At 50.4% G+C, this 20,709-nt stretch overlaps 2 protein-coding genes across 5 annotated transcripts in view; one reads left to right on the forward strand and one right to left on the reverse strand.

Moving 5' to 3' along the window:
- SYTL1 (synaptotagmin like 1) overlaps positions 1 to 10,686 on the forward strand; it is a 329,086-nt gene extending 318,400 nt beyond the window's left edge. For all 3 annotated transcript variants that reach the window (XM_085645622.1, XM_085645621.1, XM_085645623.1), the window contains exons 14-15: positions 6,173 to 6,378; positions 7,178 to 10,686. In XM_085645622.1, coding sequence (XP_085501748.1) covers positions 6,173 to 6,378; positions 7,178 to 7,317 — 346 coding nt within the window. In that variant the 3' untranslated portion in view covers positions 7,318 to 10,686. The remainder of the gene's footprint in view (positions 1 to 6,172; positions 6,379 to 7,177) is intronic.
- The window catches only part of LOC146861338 (mitogen-activated protein kinase kinase kinase 5-like), an 802,557-nt gene continuing 789,898 nt past the window's right edge, over positions 8,051 to 20,709 (reverse strand). For both annotated transcript variants that reach the window (XM_085645620.1, XM_085645619.1), the window contains exon 29: positions 8,051 to 8,929. In XM_085645620.1, the coding sequence (XP_085501746.1) occupies positions 8,845 to 8,929 (85 nt within the window). In that variant the 3' untranslated portion in view covers positions 8,051 to 8,844. The remainder of the gene's footprint in view (positions 8,930 to 20,709) is intronic.

Raw genomic sequence — 20,709 nt, forward strand, 5'->3', positions numbered from 1 at the left:
CATTTTCCTTTCTAATTATTAAAAATGCTTTCACAAGAAGAATCAGATGGGAATTGGATGTCTTCAATATGAATTATTGGGTTTGTTTGCAGGAAAATCTTCCACCTGTTTAAAGAATGTCACGATACGATATCTAGCTAATATGAATATTACACTAAAAACATTAATGCATCTGCAGGAACAATATTATGCTTGTGTTGTACGAGTTACTTACCTTCAGTAACTATGTATCTGGTAGAGACGATTCTAGCCGCAGATTCCTTCACGTAGAATTATCCCCAGGCGCGAGACTGGATCCGGAAACTTTTTTTGCCACAGCATCCCTGCGCACCAGGGGCAGGGCGACATCACGCGACTCCGCCCAGGCGTTGTCTGCGTACGTGACATCAGCAAGGTCACATAAGACCCACCGCGGCGCGTCTACGTCAGTTTTCTTCGGAGAACTTTTCCGCACCACAACGCGGAACCACCAGATAAAAAACTGTGGAAGCATGGGAACAGTGTGTGAAGAGCAGAAAAATTGGAAAGAAACGGTGACTAACACCACCACCAGAGTAGTGCCAACACCGCAGAACCCAAGCGCAGGGATAGAAGCAAGCAGAAACCTGCGCAGTCACCCTGCCAGCACAGACAACCTCCCATCCCTGTGCCCTGGAGGCAAGAACATGCGTAAAAGTCATGGCACACGTAGGAAAACCACTCACCTCCCCCTCCATCATGAGCAAGGAATGGGGCCAGTCCCAAGACAGACAGGGACAACAAATCTCCAAGCCACCCCAACCTAGAGAGCAACCACCCACAGGGGACAAGGGCAAGACAAGGCCAGATGACCCTTAAGTAGAGGATAGAAATGGAAGGAAGGGAGAACAGGCATAGAAAGCAATCCCCCCCCAAACCTGGAGCAGCCAGAGGAGCAGGGCACCGGAACCCCATCCTCCAAAGGAGGAATGAACCGCCCCCAGACAGAGCCACCCGTCAAGAACAAGGAAGGCACTCACAGGAGACACAGCCCCCCACCGGGAGGCGAGTACCGAAGACCAACCCAAAGGTCCTCGCAGAATAGGGGAGGAAGGGCGGGCCGTGAAGGAATCTGCAGCTAGAATCGTCTCTACCAGATACATCATTACCGAAGGTAAGTAACTCGTACAATCGATAGAGACTACTAGCCGCAGATTCCTTCACGTAGAATAGATACCCTAGCAATACCCCCTGGGAAGGAGGGTCTGCGAAAGGACCCTATCAGCCAATGCAGAACAGAGGGCCCCACAGGGGACCAGATCTGTGGAACAGGTAGAACCTCGCCCCTGCCAGGCCAAGGGAACACCCTCAAGCAGGATCCCACCAACCCCAAGGGGATGTAGGAGGTAAAGGTAGCTGAAGAGGCTCGTACACTCACAGCAGGGGAACCAAGGGCAAGGACTGAGAGGCCGAAGCACCCCACACCCCCACAAGGCAACATAGCTTCCGCCCAATGCCGAGACAGGAAAAGCGGAAGAAAAAGAAGAAGCCTAGAGGGCCCAAGGAAACTAGGGAAAGAGGCGAACCCACTCCAGATGGAGAGCAGCCTGCCAGCCAGAACAGCGCCGGCAGTCAAAGCCAGAAGCAAGAAGAACAACCAGAGGCCCCTGGAAGGCAGAGTAGGCGACGCCCAGCAAGGGAGACACAGGATCATCCCAGACCTCAGGACAGGAGCAGGGAGAGGAGGAGATGTGCAGGCCACCACTACGAGTGGCCACGCACACAACCACAGGAAGCAAAAGCAACCTACTGAAACGCCATGGAGAACAGGCACCCGAAGGTGACCAGAACCCTCTAGCAGAGCGCAAGCCATATGACAGCTACCACTACCCCACATAGGGTACGTTAAGTCCCAAGATAAGGGAACCCTCTTTGGAAGAACCTCCGCAGCAGAGGTAAAAACAAAAGAGCCACGGGGGAAAAACACCCCCGCCAAAGGCTTGACAAGCAGCCCAAGCAAAGCAGAAGGCCCAATCTCAAGGCCAAGCCTGCGTAACAACTCCTGCAGAACCACACACAATCAACACAAGGGCCGTCCAGCAACTAACAATGCCAAAGTCCCAAGAAAGGACGTAAACGGCCAGAAAACACACTGCACAGCCAGAACAGCCAGCTTAAGAAGGCCCAGAATCAACCCAACTCAGAAGTCACTGAGGAGGGGGCGGAGGAGGCGGCGGAGGACGGAGCCCTGCCAAGAGCCTTTGGATGGCGGTGTCGGCCGGGGCATGGAACAGGCTGCCATCAAATGGAAGGTCGATGAGTCGCTCCCGACTCTCAGGGAATACTCCATCCCAAAGCCAAGCATGGCGACTGGAAGCCATGGCCAGGCCCAGCACCTCTGAGATGTCCAGAGCGGAGCGGAGAATAAACGCTGCAAGCTCCCGTCCATACAATGCATGATGCCGTAAGTCCACCAGGCCAGACTCCTGGGATGTTGCAGATCCCAGAGACTCAGCAGAGTCCCACAAACCGGAGGAGGCCCTAGCCAGCACACACAAGGTGTTAAGGGCTCGCAGGGCCGCACTGGTCGAGGCAAACATGTTGCGTTCCCCAAGAGTCCAGCCAGCGGGCCTCTCGGGACGGCGGAGTCAACAGTGGCGGCAGGGAGGGAAAAGCAGTCTGCAAAAGGGGGCTGGCGGCTGAGGGGTGAAGGGAAAGACATGCCGGGTCACGCGGCGCTGGGAGGTGCCGGTGCAGAAGATGCTGAGGCACCGGGTCCCCTGAGACAGGACGCCTCCAAGCCCCCTTCAAGGAAGAAAGGAGCGAACCTTCAAAGGGAAGTAAGATTTCCCTCCCACCAGAGCCCTGGAGGAGGACCTCCAATAGATGGTCTGCCGGAAAGTGAGCCACCTGGTCACTAATGCGCAGAATGCCCACAGCCGTGGACACCGCGTGAGCGAAGGCCGCACCCGCCTCCGCAGTGGAGAAAGCAGCTCCTCCGTGGGCGACGGCTGCAAACTAAGACGCCGTCCCCGAGGCCAAGCGGGGCGGGCAAGGGCCAGACCTCAAAGTCAGAAGGAGCCGAAGAATGAGGGACCTGCCGCTCGTCCGATAAACACCCCTGCCCCAGGAAGGGTGGCGAGCCGCCCTTCGATGCCGGTGAAAAAGACACCACACGGCGACCAGTCTCCGGGGAGGACGACACCAAGATGCAGCCTGCCTCCGGATTAGAAGGCGTGTCCGAAGACGAATCCGTGGTACGACCCCTGCGCGGAGCCGTAGAGTCCGCTGCTTGAGGTAGGACGTCGGCACCAGCCGGCGTCACCGGACAAGGTACCTCCAAGTCACCCCGCACCGGGGACTGGAATAGAGGTGGAGCCGCGCCGGCCCTGGGGCGGCGCTGGAGTGACGTCGACCCGACCCCCGCCGAGGCAGCCACCTGCGTGGGGAACGAGACAGGCCTGGGTGAAGATCGCTTCGGCAACCCATGTGGCCGTGTCAGGGACGATTCAACCTCCGACGAGGCAGCTGCCTGTGGGGAGGGACGAGGGGGGCCCGGAGAGGGACGGGGGGTCCTCCCTCGGCCTCGACCCGGAGCGGGACGAGGAGGGTCCACCGACCCCTGTGGCTTCGCACAGTCCAGCTGCTGCCGGCACCGTAGCGGCGTCACCTCAGCCTTAGACAGGACCACTTTGTCAAAGGACCGAGAGGGGCTCGGGGATGCGACCTGAGCCCCGGCGACCTCCCGCGACACCACAAGGACCCCCGCGGGAGTTTGCAGCGAGGCAGAGACACCGTGGCCTGAAGGAGGTGCCCCAGAGGAGCTGCACCCCAACAGAACCACATCCTCCAAGCCTGGATCCGAACCAGCCGGGGCCGGAGCCACCGGCGGTGGCGCAGAGGGCCCTGCGCAGAGCGAGGTCTCCGCCGACGCCCCAGAAGGAGGAGGAGATGCCAGCGAGGCCTGCAAAGCTGCCACGTATGTCTCTATTTGGACTCTCGATGCCCCAACACTGGGAAACGGTGGATAGGACGACACGCGGGGCCGCATCACCCGCGGAGTGTCCACGCCCCCAGTAGGCCAGAAACCAGCCCCCGGGGACAAACCAACACTTACCCACCGGGGAGCGACGCTCACGTGACATCGGAGAAAGGCGAGGACGACGACCACGGCCGGATCTGAAGCCGTCCGTCGAAGCAGACCGAGGGGAGGACGTCGACCTGGAGAGACACGCCGAGAGAAGTTTCATCCGGCGCTCCCGCTGCGACTGCAACTTCAACTGTTGGCACTGCGTACAATCTGTGGTGCCGTGATCCTCCCCCAAACACCACATACAAATGAGGTGAGGGTCTGTCGCCGACATAAGATGCCCACAAGACGTGCAAATCTTAAAGCCCGAAGGCATTCACACACTGTTCCACCAAAAGAAATGGAAGAAAAAGGCCCCCCCCCCCCCCCCCCCCCAACAGGCCCGTAGCAAGGGTCGGATCCACGTTGCACGCGGAAAAGGAAAAAAACTGACATAGGCGCGCCGGGGCGGGTCTTGTGTGACCTCGCTAACGTCACGTTCGACGCCTGGGCGGAGTCGCGTGGTCGCCCCACCCCCGACGCAAGGGATGCAGTGGCAAAAAAAAAAAAGTTTACGGATCCAGTCTGATGCCTGGGGATAATTCTATGTGAAGGAATCTGCGGCTAGGAGTCTCTATCAGATGTTGCCCATTCAATCCTAACTGCAATATGAGCTTATTTTAGCATCTTTCCGTCACGGAATTAAGTACCCTGGGAAATATATATTGAGTGTTATTCTAAGCTGATTGGAAGGTATATGCTACTGCTCACATCTAAGAATTGTAATGTAAGGATTTTTTTTATATATTTCGTGCTGTGATGAATGCCTTAATGGAAGTATTATTCTAATAATGGATATGGGCATAATTGTTAAGGGTCTATTCAAAATGCATTCCAATGCTTACATTATTGACAATCTGATTTCAGTATTGGGGTAAATGCTGTGCTTATATTAAAGGATTCCGATACCTTTGTTAGAGGCTATCCGATGCTTGGATTAATTGGAACCTACGTGGATAACGAGGGCAAATGTGCTTAAATGTACAGTAAAACAATGACAGCTTACATGAAATATGATGCTGAAGTGAGAACGTTTAGACCTTCTGTTTATTGTGAATGCCGCGTGATACTAATATTATGGCTATATTATACACAAGGGCAATTTTATGGGAATGCTAGAGTTATTCTAAGGCCTATACGAATGACGATCTAGTCACGGAGTTTGCATTAATGAAACTAATGTTGACAGGCATTACCCTCTGCATGGCTCGTTATAGAGCAGATGCCCATGATCTGACTGACTTCCCTTCACAGCACGTCTCTGTAGGTTTTGGGTTACTAACCTTGGTGAGCACGATAGTCACAGTGTGCTGAGGGCCTCAGAAATGGTTTGGGACCCAGAGCAAGTCTCTGCAGCCCAGAGGGACACACCAACTGTGCCTCTCTGATCTGAGTGATTCCAGTCATTTCACCGGGCTGGAAAGAACTAGCAGCAGCGGTTTGTAATGGAAAAGACAGGGCATTTCACCTGATTTATTCAGTGCGAGCCGAGTTTCATGCCAAGTTTGGTGTAATGCTGTAGAGTATTTTTTTCCTATGGGGAAGAGCAAAGATTCATAAGGGAGAAGAAATGGGATATAGTGCTTTTTTTCACCCCCACTCCTTTAAGATCTGCATGAAACTCAAAATATCAAGATTAAGCTAAACGTGTTAAGCGTCTGCCAAGTGTTGTGCAGATCCGTACAATCAGCATAAAAATGAGTGTTTTTGACCTTCCATTCATCTTTAACCCCTCAACTACACACCACCCAGCCCTCTTGAGCTTAGTGGTACCTGAGATTCCTGCACCGGGCTTAACGTGCTAAAACTGACATTTCATATGGATGCGTTTTAACTTTGCTGCCCTTGACTAAACTGCATAGAACTTCCCACACCCTCATAAGACCAAGCATGCCAAATTTCATATAGATTCTTCAGAAATGTTATTGTCAAAGAAACAATGTTTGCCCTCCCAGAAATGTAACTGTCCATCTGATGAGGGCCTGTTCTTTTGGACATAGGCATCTATGAGGTGCAGCTGGGCTTGCTGGTTGTGTGCAGTAGTGAAGGAGAGAGTAATCGCAGTCTCAACCCCTTTGTCTCCAGTTACATGCTTCCAGATGAGAGCAAATCAAGTCGCCAGAAGACGCGGGTGATCAAGAAAAGCTTGAACCCCACTTTCAACCATACCATGGTGTACGACGGGTTCCGCGCCGAGGACCTGCAGGAAGCCTGCGCAGAGTTCACTGTCTGGGACCACGAGGCCTTCTCCAGCCAGCACATTGGGGGTCTGCGGCTCAGTATGGGCAGAGGTGAGTTTAGTAGGGAAGGAGTGTGAAGGGGGTCACTGGATAGTGTATAGGAAATCCCAGAGCAGGAGGCTACAGGAAAGCTGGCCAACAGGGGTTCTGAAGAAGGAGGGGTAAAAAGTTAGGTCATTTTGTTGTTGGAAGAAGCAAGGGCATGGGAACAGAATAGTACAAGCTTCACACAATGGAGACCGTGGAGATGGCTTAATTCCATTTAATGCCGTCTAATCCTCCAAAGGTGGCAGATCTTGTCAGCCTCTAATCGGTGGTAAACGACCAGATTTAAACAAGAGACAAAGTTAGAAGAGTCTATTCTGCATGGACAGTATGCGCATGATGAGGGATTTGAGAGCAGGAGAAGGCGGAAGTACATCAACCCCTGCATCCCATGGGCAGCAGTGAGTACAAGTAGCCCCGTCCCAGTATAGCACAGGCCACTCCCACATAGGTGCAGCAGCGACACCCAGTGCACAGTCAGAATAAAGCATTTGACTGTATATGCAGTTTTTTTTTTACCATATGAGGTCATTGTGGTTTCTTATCTGAAATGAAAGAGGATAGAGTGAATACCAAACAATCCTAGCTAGATGCACGGCAGAAATCATCAGAAGTCTTTAAAATACAAAAAATTTTAAAAGTTGTATATATACTGCTGATACCATAGATGGAGTTGTGCAAATAGTCAAGGGTGAAGAGGCACATGTGAGACGGATGGGCCTGGAAGGTGATGTGTGAAAATGTATGATGTGTATTAGAAGGAAAGCTGAGAACGTCCAGGCTGATGGTATTTTTCTCTTTCCAGGGAGTAGTTATGGCTTACCGGTGCACTGGATGGACTCCACTGAAGAGGAGATACAGGTGTGGAAAACAGTGATGGAGAAACCCAACCAGTGGGTGGATGTCAGTCTACCGCTGAGGACCAACCTAACTCCAAGGGTCTGACCATTCTATTTTGCGCCCCCTACTGACACCCATGGCATTTCTGATGGGCCAAAATATGTACCTTGAGCCTCTGCAACAGAAAGGGACCTCCAAGCTGTGGACAGAGTGAATGGCCGGTTTCTACAGCTACCGAGGCCCTCTGTACCATGCTCTGGGGCTGGTGTAACCCCAGAACCTACTGCCCAAAATCTTGGGGTGCAGGAAAGAAGGCAGGCGTGACCTATGACTGTATAAGGAATGACAGCAGAACTTTAAGCAGACACCCAACTGGTCACCAAATATTTGACAAGTTTAAGAGTTACCCCAGCGGTCAGGTTTCTTTACAGGAGCTGGTGGCCCCCAGGAAATGGGAATTGGTATAATACAGCACCAAGAGGTTTGGATGTCAACGCGATAAATTTATATTATTCATGTTTTAATGAGACAGGACTGAGTAGCTGGCTGGCTTTTACAACAGTCATGACCAGTTCCAAATGTACTTTAAAAATCCTCTCTACTGTTCCCCAGTGGAAAAAAATGGAGTTAAGAGAGCAAGGAGCCAGCTTGGATGCAAAAGATACAGGTTCAACACAAGGCTGCACTCGCTTGAGCTTATGGGCATATTCGTTTCTACAACTGGAAGCATTTAAGATTATTTGTGGCAGCATAACTAGATACATACGTCTTTGAAAGGGAAAAATTCAATTTTCAATTTAGGTAGTCTTTGTTCCAATGAGTACACATCGAGAATAACTGAAATAAACTCTTTATTAATATAGTCTTATCCTGAGTGAGAATTTACAATGATAAAAAACATGTTTTGCTACGGTAACGAAAGCCCAAGCAAGGCAACGCCCTTGTGTTGGGAATTTTCGTCTGTCTTTTTGAGCCAGTTCATCTCAGGCCAGGTTTCTTGAATGAAGACAGGGCCAGTCTAGAGACAGACTAAGAGTAGCTTGTCAGTTAAAATATACATACATCTCATACATTCTGCACAGGATTTCATAAATAGTTTTTTCTCGATTGGTCCCATCAGGAGACAGGCCAGTTGCACTAGCCTCCTTGCATCATAACAGAGCCTGTACATCTGCTTGTACACCCTAACATCAATTTAATGTACAAGTGATAGACTGTGGAACAGAGATTGTAAATCACAATGGTGCTCTTGCTTTTAACAGCACATTGGCTACTGCATATTTTCAGTTATAAACCCCCCCCCCCCGGATTCAAATCATACTATGAGCCCATTCTAGGTGGAAATTGTAGAAAAAGCTCGACATTATTGCTTTAGGTGAAATTTAGCAAACAATTAGATTAGGACGAATATAAAAACGACAGCATAACTGCTCTTCCGGGTTTAGCGGTAGGGTGCAAACCAAAACTCTTGTAGTGTGTCCAGACCCATCTGGGGTAAGGTGGGCGGGATACCAGGAGCAGAGGTATAACCAAGTCACCTTTTTTTAAAGTAATCCCACTCTGGAAAATAGGTTACTCCTCCGGTTTCGCCAATTCTGAACAGTCGCTTTCGCTGCTGTTGCTGGAATGTAGTCACTTTGGGGCATCATTCTGCAGATTTGCTTTGGATCGACGGTGCTCCATAATCGCCCCCCAGATTCGACAAACTAGCCCACCTCTGAAAGACAAAAATGAGATTTTAAGTAACTTGATGTGTTACTGGCATGCAGATGTTTTAGAGCGGCTGCCCTGTCTACTGACAACCCATGGGCACCTGCTAGTGCTTCTGGACCACAACCTGGAGGCCATAAAGTGCCGCAGTCAGAGTTTCTATGTATTTAATTCACGCACCTTCAGTCCCATTTCATTTCATTTAAAGAACCATTTCTCATCAACCCCATCATTTTTTAGGGCCCTGGCGTGGCACTGGCTTTATTTCCTTTCAAACCGCCTCCCTATTTCATTTATCGAAAATACTGCAGTCAGTGTGTGCATGCCTCCTCCAAGCTACTGGAGTTCTGTACACTCCATGGTTAATGTAGGCTTAAGGACAGGCTACATTTACACAGAGATTGGCCCCGCCACCTGATCAGCAGTTGTTTTGTTAACTTGGCACGTATGATTAAATTCTTGAAATAATATGGTTTAATCACTGTAACCAATAAGAGTTGACAAAGTATGTATTACAGTTTTGGTAAGGGTATGCCTACTTGATTAGGCGTGTGTTAGAAAGTTAAGCAGTGCCTGGGCTTTCCTACTGTCTCACACTGCAAGCTTTTCCTAATAATGCCGGAAGTTAAACTAGTGCAATTTTCGGAAGATATACAACTGAAAAATCTTCCACTGCATGCCCATATAATTGGGAACCCACACACTCACGAGTGAGCCTTTCAAGTGGCACTAGCAATAAACACTTTACTACAAGCAGTGTCGGTTAATATAAAACTACATTAGTATTACACAAGCAGTAACCTCTTTACACTGATGACCCCCCCAAAGAATGGGTAACGCAGACTGCCACGAGTGCACATGAGGGCAGGTCCATCTTTTGACTGTATTTTCCAAGTTACTTGTTTCTTTCAACTACCTGGGAAAGTGTAGATCTGGATGGTGTAGAAGGGGTCAGAAAGAGGCAGGGAAGGTATGGGTGTTAGAAATGTGGGGAGACAGAAGGGACTTAATGAAGAGAGAAAGCAAGTAAATTAAGGAGGAGTTGAGAGACAAAAAGGAGACCATGAATAGGATGAAGATGTGAAGAGGAAGGTGCAGAAGTATGGCGAACCGAGGATGGAAGGAAAGGGTGAAAAACGAATGACCAGACAGAGAAATGGGTGTTAAGGGAGAGAGAAGGTAAGGTCGTGAGAAAGCGAAGGTCGGCTTGGACAGTAAAAGGGAGGGTGGATTGGAGTGGACTGAATGAGAAGATATCACAAGAATAAAGAACTAACAACGTAGGGGCACGGCAGAGATGAAAATAGGAAAAAAAGAAGCAGAAGGGGGAGGGCCCTGACAGATATGTCGGGAAATAGGAGCAGTCAATGGTTCTTAATTAAAAAAAGAAAAGGTTAAAATTAAGATCTGTATTCGAGACTGCAAAAAAAAAAAAAAAAACGGAAAGTTGCTGGAGTTGGACTAACTATAACTGGTTACGCCAGCATACAGCACTACTGACCTTAGCCACAAGCGGCAGCAGCGGTCTACAGTTGTGGAGTACAAACTTGCATGTTTTGAGGGTTTGCAAATGTCAGCACCTATGCGCAAAAGTTATGTCTTTTATGCACTAAATTGCTTCAGAATATGAAAGACAAAGGGCTTCACTATAACATTTCATGGGCTAAACGGGGTGCTTGGATTGCAAAGCAGACAAAGTTGGGAACATTTCGCTCAATTAACGTGTTTTGAACAAAGTTACAAATAAAAGAACTTGTTAAGACTTGTCGGCCAGGGTCTTTTCATTTTTTATTTATTATAAATGTCTCAAATAGAAAGGGCTTCTAATGCATCCCTCTAAAAAGTAGCCGTAATACAGGCTTCATTCACAAACAGATAATGCTTTAGAAAGCAACAGTGCAAGCTTCCCTCGCCCACTGCAAAACAGAGGTCTCCAACATTTTCTGTACTGAGAGCGACTTCTTCTCAATGAAAATCACCCCGAGCTAGTAACAGATTTTTATCGCATTACAGCCATCAGCTGTAAATATGTTTTGCGAATGCATTCCTTTTGTCTTAATCCACATATCAGTTTCTGAAAATAAACATCTTACTTCCAAATACCTCTTCCATTTTGGGCAAACTCAATTTCCCATTTTTTTCCTGAAGGAAACATTATTTTTGCCTTCAAACACCAGTTTTCCTTTTTAATAAATAGGCAGCCGCCAAACATATTTGCCATTTCATCAAGTACTCACATTTGCAAACGCTTCAGATAAACAGAATCAGCTTCAAATGTACAGACTTTGATCACAAACCATGAATTCTTGCCATATCATCAAAGATGCCTCTAATTTGACAATAATGATCACTATTATATATTTTAAAAAAAGTACCTCCTTGCTAAACATGGGCACCATAATGGTGAGGTAAGGTAGTTCAAAGTACATCAGTAATTGCCATTATTATGCCGGGCATGGCCAAAATTAAGTACGTCATGCTTGCAAAAAAGGTTACAGATGGCTGGGATTATGCCCAACAAGAATGCTCAAAGTATGTCAAGGATGACCATTACCATGCAAGGGCCTCTACTATGCCACAAACTGAGACAATGTGGCAGAGGTGAATCCCTGTAGGATGGAGCGCCATCTATGTTTTGAGATGCATGCCACCAGGCATAGCTTCCAGGGAGAACAATGGTCAGCTGGGAGGCGCACATTGGCAAACACACACCGACATCTGCCCACATGCCCACACACAAAGATGAATGGACAGTGAGGCTCAAAAGAGGGTCTAACCTTTGCTCCGTGCAGTTATAGGTTAATCATGCAACCGACTCAAAAGTTTTCTTTCTGTCTGCAAACTGCCCACACTCGGGTGACTGCACTCTAGCTGCTCTGGTTACTGTTGGCATTCTTCTTTCCCGGACCATTGTTCACACACAAAGTGTGAGAGAGTGGGGCCTGTGACTTTGCTAGATTGATAGTGGATACAGACAGCCTATGAAGCCTGACAAACACAGTGTATGTCTGAGGTTTGCACGTGAGCCTGCCATTAGTTTGGTTGGCTTCCACTTTAAGGCTCTTGAGATAAACACTGTTGTCTTCTAATATGCATACACCCTCTCTATATGATGTGTTGGGCAGAGCTTCATTTTGGTAAGCGACTTCAAGTGCGTTGGCGAGCAACCAGTAGCTGTCGAGATACTCTTTGGAGACCCATGATGTACAAGTCAAACCGAAGCAGTAAAGGTTTCATTCACATCAAATAACTACAAGGAAGACAAAAGTCAATGGTGATACAGGCTTCCCTCAGATCTGGGTGAGTTAAAGCATACACGTTTTTTCGATGTGTATTCACGTAATTTCAGTGAAAATTATGCGTTAACAACGAATTACACAAACGGCTATATACAAGCAACAATGCATGCTTCACTCACTTAAACATGTAAGGCAAGCCGGGCAATGAGACCATCCCTCAAAGAGATTATAAGCAATAAGGAAAGGAGGCGAGTAAGCCTCCCTGGCATGTGCAGGACGGTTACCAATAGTGCAAGCTTCCTTCACATACAGACTGGGTACAAAGCAGTTTCGTATCAATACCGTAAACGATAAAACAAGTACTGAACAAACAAGCTACACACACTAAGGACAGCACAGGCAGAGAAAGCTCCATAAGAACCCGCACTTCTCTCTCTTACCCAGAATGTGCCCATTATCATGACCGACATGTTGACTCCCACCAATAGTGCCCCTTTGCCCACCAGAATAATATGAATTCTACGTTTTACAGATTCATTGTGATCATACTGCTCTCCATTATTCCACTTCCTAGGAGATATTCCAAGCACATTTCAGTCAGCATGACTGACTATACTCTATGCCCCTTAACCCCACACTCCTGACCCCACAAATTCAGCCTTGGACTACATCCACATGCTGCTCACTCCAGACTCAGATGCACACTCATCACTGAAAGTTGAGGATGTTCTGTACTGCCAGAACCTACAAACCTACAAGCTCAGAAAAGTAGCATCTTTCCAAGACACTACCCTCTCATTCAATCTCAACTTCAGGGACTGCTGCAAAGACTCAATGTACAAGTTACTTACCTTTGGTAACGATGTATCTGGTAGAGAAGATTCTAGCCGCAGATTCCTTAACGTAGAATTATCCCCAGGCGCGAGACTGGACCCGGAAAACTTTCTTGCCCAGCACCTCTGCGTGCCGGGGGCAGTACCACGCGACTCCTTCGCAGGCGTGACGTCAGCGAGGTCACATAACCCCCACTCCGGCGCGCTGACGTCAGTTTGCTTCGGAGAACTTTTCCGCGCCACAATGCGGAGCCATCACAACAAAACTGAGGAGAGCATGGGAACAGGGTGCGAAAAAACCAGAGAAACAAAATAGAGAGAAAAAAAAAGGTGAGAATCACCACCAGGTGGCACCAAGGCACAAGAAGGCGACAACAGCAGGCCAGAGCAGGAAAAGAGCATAGCACCACTCTGAGGAACAACTGTGCAAGCCAAGGCGAAAGCACCAGGTGGCAGTAAAGCACCAGAAGGCCAGAGCAGCGAAGCCATAGCAAGAAAAGCGGAAAGCACCACTCCGTGGAACCACCTTGTAAGCCAAGGCGAGAGCCATCCTGGAGGCACAAGCATGTGAAAGCGCAGTGACAGAAAGAGAGAGGGTCTGCAACCACAAAGGGAAGGGCCACAAGCCCGGAACAGAGGAGCAACAGCAATCCACCCCCAAACTACACTGCCATGGATGGCCATACCTCCTGAAAGGAGTAGGTGGTCAAACGACAGGTAATCCATCTGCAGACTAAAGTGCCAAAGAGTGCCATAACCCCTGAAAGGAGTAGGAGGGACAAGTAAAAGAACCCCCAACGAAGAAGACCAGGTAGTGATCAGAAACTCTAACAACAGAGGGAAAGAGCAAAAGGAGGCCCTCACGCTGGAGAGAAACCAGCTGGAGGGATGTCTGACCGAAAGAAAACGAAGAGGACATCCACAGAAGACAAGCCACCCAGAGGGAGGCGACTGCAGAAACCCAAGCAGAGGGCCCTTGCAGATCGGGGAGGAAGAACGGGTCGTGAAGGAATCTGCGGCTAGAATCGTCTCTACCAGATACATCGTTACCGAAGGCAAGTAACTTATACATCTGATAGAGACGACTAGCCGCAGATTCCTTAACGTAGAATAGATACCCTAGCCATACCCAGAAGAGAGGAGGGCATGCGAGAGAGCCTCCCCACCAGGAGAGACACAGGGCCCCAGCAGGGGACATCACGGGGCCAAGAAGGGAAAGGCCAGGATATCCTAAGCCCAACCAAGAGGGAACTGCCCAACACCCCGCATAACAGACAGTGCCCGAAAAGCCTCAAGGAACACAAAGATCACCTCAAACCCTAGGGAGAAGAGGTAGAATAGAGGTAGGCCCACCATAAGAAACACATACACAGTGACAGAAAACAGCTGAACACACCTCAGCCGCAAGCAGCGGACAAGGCAGGGACGGCTCCACCGCCAAAAGCGCAGACGGAAGAAGAAAGGCACAAGAGAATACATCAAAGGCCACAATGGTGTATTAGAACAGGCCTGCACTGGCATGCACAGCTAGCAGCAGACAACACCACGGAACGGTGCACCCAGGACAAGCTAGAGGCCAGCTGAAGGCAGAGGCCAGGAAAAGCCAGGACACGATCCAAGGGAGGAGCCGGCACACACTGACCCACAAATGAAGTGGAACCAGGCAGAAAGAAAGACGGACCAAGCCGTCCACCAGAACAAAAAAAACAGGGAAGCCAGTCCCCTCCCGGAACACCAGACAGGGGACCAAGTCGGACAGAAGTGCAAAACCGCTACAACGCGGTGCCGCAGACAGCAGGCCAGACTAGGCTAGCAACACAGCGACCCAGGAGAAGGCTGGACCGGGGCGCAAAGCAAGCCGTTCCGAAACCATCAGCGAGAAGATCGCACCTGCGACATACCGTGACGCCACGGAGAGAAGCCCGAAGGGCGACCATACCTCCCCAGCACAGGATAGAGCTATGTAATAGCTACCATTACCCCGCATAGGGCATGTTACGTCCCAAGAACATGGGAACCCTCTTAGGAAAAAGTTTCCGCAGCAGAGGACAGACAAAGACCTATGGAGAAAATCGCAGACGGCTTGCCAATCAGCCAATAAAGAATACACAGAAGGCCTAATCACAGGCCTACACGGCTTACCAACTGCCAAAAGCACAAGGCAAAGAAGGGCCGACCAGCAGCTAACAGCACCAAAGTCCCAACAAAAGGACCTGAAGGCACAACTACACAGAACACACAACCGGGGCTACTCGCCACAAGGCCCCAGGAAAACAACGGAAGAACACCTCCCAAAACACAGACCGGCTCACAGGTCACTGAGGAGGAGGAGGACGAAGCCCCGCAAGAAACCTCTGAATGGCAGAATCAGCAGGGGCGTGGAACAAAAGAGCGCCATCAAAGGGAAGGTCAACCAGCCGTTCCCTAACGTTCTCAGGGAACACACTATCCCGTAGCCAGGCATGTCAACAAAAGGCCACTGAAGAAGCCATGGTACCACCAAGCACCTCCGAAATGTCCAGAGCCGATCTAGGAATAAATGCCGCCAGCTCCCGGCCATCCAACACATGGTGCCTCAGATCAACACAGGCACCCTCCTGAGAAGCGGCAGACATAAGGGACTCCCCCCGAATCCCACAAGCAAGAAGTGGCCCTAACCAATACACAAAGTGTTAAGGGCCTGCAAAGCCGCACTGGTGGAGGCGAAGATATTGGGCCCCCAGGAATCTAAACAGTGGGCCTCCCGTGACGGATGAAGACAACACCGATGGCAGGGAGGGAAAGGCAGTCTGTAAAAGAGGGCCCCTGGTAGAGGGGTGGAGGGAAAGACAGACAGGATCATGCGGTGCAGGACGGTGGCGGTGCAGAAGTGGCTGGGGCACCGGGTCCCCCGTGGCGGGCCGCCACCAAGCCCCCAAAAGAGAAGTGTGGGGCGAAGCCTCGAAGGGAAGAAGCAGCTCCCGACCACCAGAACCCTGATGGAGGACCTCCAGCAGATGATCCGTGGGGAAATGGGCAGCTGGATGGCCCATGCGCAAGATTCTCGCAGCCGTGGAAACAGCCCGAGCGAAGGCAGCACTTTTCTCCGTAGGGCCCCGCGGCAGGGAAAGCAGCTCCCCTGTGGGCGACGGCTGCAAGCTAAGGCGGCCGTCCTCCAGTCCAACCGGAGGAAGGAAAGGCCAAGCCCGGAAAGGGGGAAGGTGGACCGATGAATGGGGAACCTGAGGTGCCTACGGCGAAGACTGCGGGCGCGGCGACAGCCAGGAGCCATCCTTAGAGGACTCTGGGGAAAAAGCCACGATGCGGCGACCTGTCTCCGGAGAAGATGAAACCAACAACCGCCGAACCTCTGGAGAAGGGGGGGCGTCCGAAGACAAATCAACGACCCGAAGCCGCAGAGTCGGTGACCGGCGTCAGGTCAACGTCGACTGGCGCAGAAGGGGACGCCGGCACGACCTCCGCCACAATGCGCGGCGCAGGAGACAGAGGCTGGGTCGGAGCCGGGGCAGCTAAAGAACGGTGCCGAAAAGGCATCGACTCTCCCTCCGACGCGGCAGCCGCCGGCATGGAGAGACGAGGGGGCCCCGGGGACATGCCATGACCCCTATCTGGCTCTTGCGGCGCCACCACGGCCACCAGCTGCCTGCGCCCGAGCGGCATCACCTCGGCCTCAGACAAGTCCGCCACCTGCCCAGAGGACCGAGGGGGACTCGAGGACACGCCCGAGTCCCAGCAACCTCCCGCGACACCACAGGGACCCCTGCGGGGGTTTGCGGCGAGGCAGAGGCACCGTGGCCCGAAGGAGGGAAGCCCGCAGGAGGGAACCCTTAAGGGCCGCACCCCGACAGCACCACCACTTCAGAACCTGGAGTCGAACCTGTCGGCGCCGGTGGCGCTGCAGAAGTCCCCACACGCGGCAAGGGATCCGCAGACGTCCCTGGAAGAGAAGAAGAGGGAAGAGCCAAAGAGGCCTGCAAGGCCGCTGCATAGGCTTCCATCTGGGCTCTAGTCGCTCCCCACGCCGGGGAACGGCAGATAGGGTGGCAACGCACGGGGCTGCACCACCCGCGGAGAACCCGCATCCCCAACAGGCTGGGTACTCTGCCTCGGGGACAAACTGCGACACTTACCAACAGGTGAGCGACGCCCTTGCGGCCTGGGAGAGGGACGATGTCAGATACAGAAGCGGTGGGTCTTGAAGCCTTCCGCGGGGGACGGGCGTGGCGACGATGCTGACCGGGACAGGCGCGCCAAAAGGAGTTTCATCCGGCGCTCCCGCCGGGACTGCGGCTTCATTTGCTGACTCGCCTTGCAGTCCGTGGAGCAGTGGTGCTCCCCCAAACACCACATGCAGATGGGGTGAGGCTCCGTCACCAACATCTGGCGCGCGCAAGACGAGCACGTCTTAAAGCCCGAAGGCATTCGCACACTATTCCCAAGAAAAACGCTGAAAAGCAGAAAAGAAGGCCTGAAACAGGCCAGGAACACGATCCGGATCAGTGTTGCACGTGGAAAAAAAGAAAACTGACGTCAGTGCGCTGGGGTGGGGCTTATGTGACCTCGCTGACATCACGCCCGCAGAGGACGCCGGGGCGGAGTCGAGTGGTACCGCCCCCTCGGTGCGCAGAGATGCTGGGCAAGAACGTTTTCCGGGTCCAGTCTCAAGCCTGGGGATAATTCTATGTTAAGGAATCTGTGGCTAGTAGTCTCTATTAGATTGTCTTCTTACTACACCTACCCATTCCAACCCAGACGATTTGCTTCCTAATATTAATGTCAATACACAACGATACGTGTATGTTGAAAAACGAGATCGCATCACTGTTGTCAAAATATCCCGAGACGATCTCTCCAACCCAGAATAAGAAATACGTGGTCAGGCAGGCCATGTGACATAGGCCTGAGGCTACTGATTGACAGATCAAAGTTGGGGTGTCATGTAACCAGCTGGATAAAGGTGTGAACAGGAAAAATCCAGATTAGTACCACAGATAGGCCGCAACGCTACAATGGTCCCAGGAGATTGGCACCAATAAAGAACAAATGGCCGGAGGGGTGTGCACGTCCCCAACACACCATAAAGTTAGATGCAATATGAAGTTAGGAACACTCAGCGAATCAAAACACAACACACACAGTACACGCAGTGCTCACATGCTCCTCATGCTGGACATCTGGACACTTCACCCACTAGCCCCCATTGTGTTCATGCAAGGTCGAGTTCCACCTGCATTCGCTATCAGGTAGCCTGATTTATGGCTCTACGTTCCTTTTTCTAAAATATGATCTACATTTTTTCATGGTCCTCCAAAGACTGTATATAATGGCACTCAGAACGAATGTATGTTGGGACAGTCTTCAGACCCGCTTGTGGGTGTTTCCCGGCCGCAGCGTTTAATTAAACCAACTGTTCTTGTTTTGCCAAACACCTTGTCTTTTCAAGGTAAATCACATTCCAGCAACACTAAGTCTACAAGATAGTCTACAGGATCCTTCGTGTTGGCTTTTCGCTCACTATCCAATTATCATCCCCACCCATCTCTCTTAACTCCCACTCCATAAGCAAATGTTATATCATACTCCAGTACAATAACAGTTGCTGTGCCTCCCACATCATAAAGGCACTTTCCATCACCACCTAAAGAAATGCGAAGAATCCCACACTCATTGGTCAATCCCTCTCCTCATGCATTTATCTTGAGCAACTTGACTTTACTATATATGTTGATTATAGTGACTTACGGGAGGGAGGCCTTGGAACTCTTGACTCCTTAGATCAAGTACATCTTAAGCAATGGGTAACGAGTCCTATCCACCAAGGTGGGCATACACTGGATTTGGTCTGCTTCAATAAAGCTATTGCAACGGAGCCCCTCCCCCCCTACCCGTGACCTGTTCAGACCATTTTCTCATTAAATTAACATGGTGCTTTTTTCGTGTGAAAGGTGGCAGGAAAATTCAGTGTAAGCTCTTGGTTCTCCTGCCACCTCAAGCTACTTAGACAAAAACGTAAGCAGCTGGAACGGAAATGGAGACCTAATTATAGTCTATCTGATAAAGTGAACCTCAAAAAGGCTCAGAAGGTGTACTATGCCCCCATCTTTAAAGAAAAAAGTTGATACTATGAGGAACGTATCAACCAGTTGGCCAACAAAGCTAGAGGAATCTTCTCCATTGTAAGAGACTTCAATTCCCCTAAAGTCGAGTGTCAAGCCATACCGGCATCGCAAGATTGGTGCAAGGGATTGGCTGACTATTTCAAGGATAAGATCAGACTTATTCAAGCTAATTTCAATACCACTCATCCTTTAGAAGGCAGCTACTGCCCTCGCTAGCTCCAAGAACCCAATTCCGCAGCATACACTTAGGACCTTCGAGGCCATTTCTTTACAGGACTCCCTAGTGGCACTTAGGTCTCTTAAATCAGGCTCCCCGAAGGAGCCTTGTCCACCAAAGTTGCTGGCTGAGGCAGCTGAAATCGTTAACCCTGTTAATATGCTTCTCAATCTGTCCCTTTCCCCAGGCATGGTCCCTGTGGCCTGGAAGCAGGCCATGATCATCCCTCTACTTAAGAAACAGTCTCTGGACCCCACTTTACCTTCTAACTACCGTCCTATCTCGCTTCTTCCAGCAGTATCTAAAATTCTTGAAAAGCAGGTCAATATACAACTAGCTGGCTTTGTGGAGGGATTTAGTCTTCTCCATCCTGCTCAATCTGGCTTCCGTGCCCGGCATAGCATGGAGTTAGTACTGGTCATAATTTCAGAAGCCATTTGGGAGTCCCTTAACGCAGGCAGCAGAGCTGCCTTAGTGCTGTTGGACCTCTGCGGTTTTCGACACAGTCCCTCATGCTCTGTTACTGGCCTGTCTTAGAACTCTTGGTGTAGATGGACTAGCCTGGAGGTGGTGTGAATCATATCCGGCAGATAGATCCCAGCAGGGCTGGATCCCTCCTTTTGCAGCCTACTCCCCCCCCCCAAAGTCTTGAATACAGGGTTTGTCCAGGGCTCCATATTGAGCCCTCTCCTGTTTAACATCTATATGTCTCCCATGATTCAGTTGTCCGAAGATCTTGGAGCTAAAGTGATCTCGTACGCTGACGAAACCCAGTTGCTATTTTCCTGGGATAAACGCAGCGGGACCAACTGCTCTCAGGTGAGAACTTGTTTCTCCGCTGTGTTTCATTGGTTGGCTAAAGCACAACTGAAATGTAACGCAGACAAAAATGAGATTTTCCTCTTTGGCAACTGTCCCCCACAGCTCTGGCATTCTTTCTGGCCAGATGAGTTTCCTCTCCCATCCCCTCACAACAGCCTGGTTAAATATCTGGGCATATGGTTCGACGATAAACTCTTGTTTGCTCCGCAGATTAAAAGGGTATCGGGCTCTATTTTTTAAATTCTGAAATCACTCAAAAGGTTTCTCCCAATGCTCCCCATTCCTGCCAGAAAAATGGTTATCCAAGTTCTGACAACCTCCCGCATAGATTATGCCAATGCTGTCTGTCGGTTTACCCACATACATTTTCAGAAACTGCAGGTGATCCAGAGTGCCACGGCCAGACTGTTGCTCAACCTTTCCAAGCGAGCAAGTGTCAGACACCATCTCCATGCTCTGCACTGGCTCTCTGTGGAGAGGAGGGTGAAGTTCAAAGCCCTTGTGACAGTGCACTCTGCGTTATATGGTCATGGCCCAGCCTATCTCCAATCCAGATT

Source organism: Triturus cristatus, chromosome 3_1 (assembly GCF_964204655.1).
Source record: "Triturus cristatus chromosome 3_1, aTriCri1.1, whole genome shotgun sequence".
In the NCBI taxonomy this organism is placed as follows: domain Eukaryota; kingdom Metazoa; phylum Chordata; class Amphibia; order Caudata; family Salamandridae; genus Triturus; species Triturus cristatus.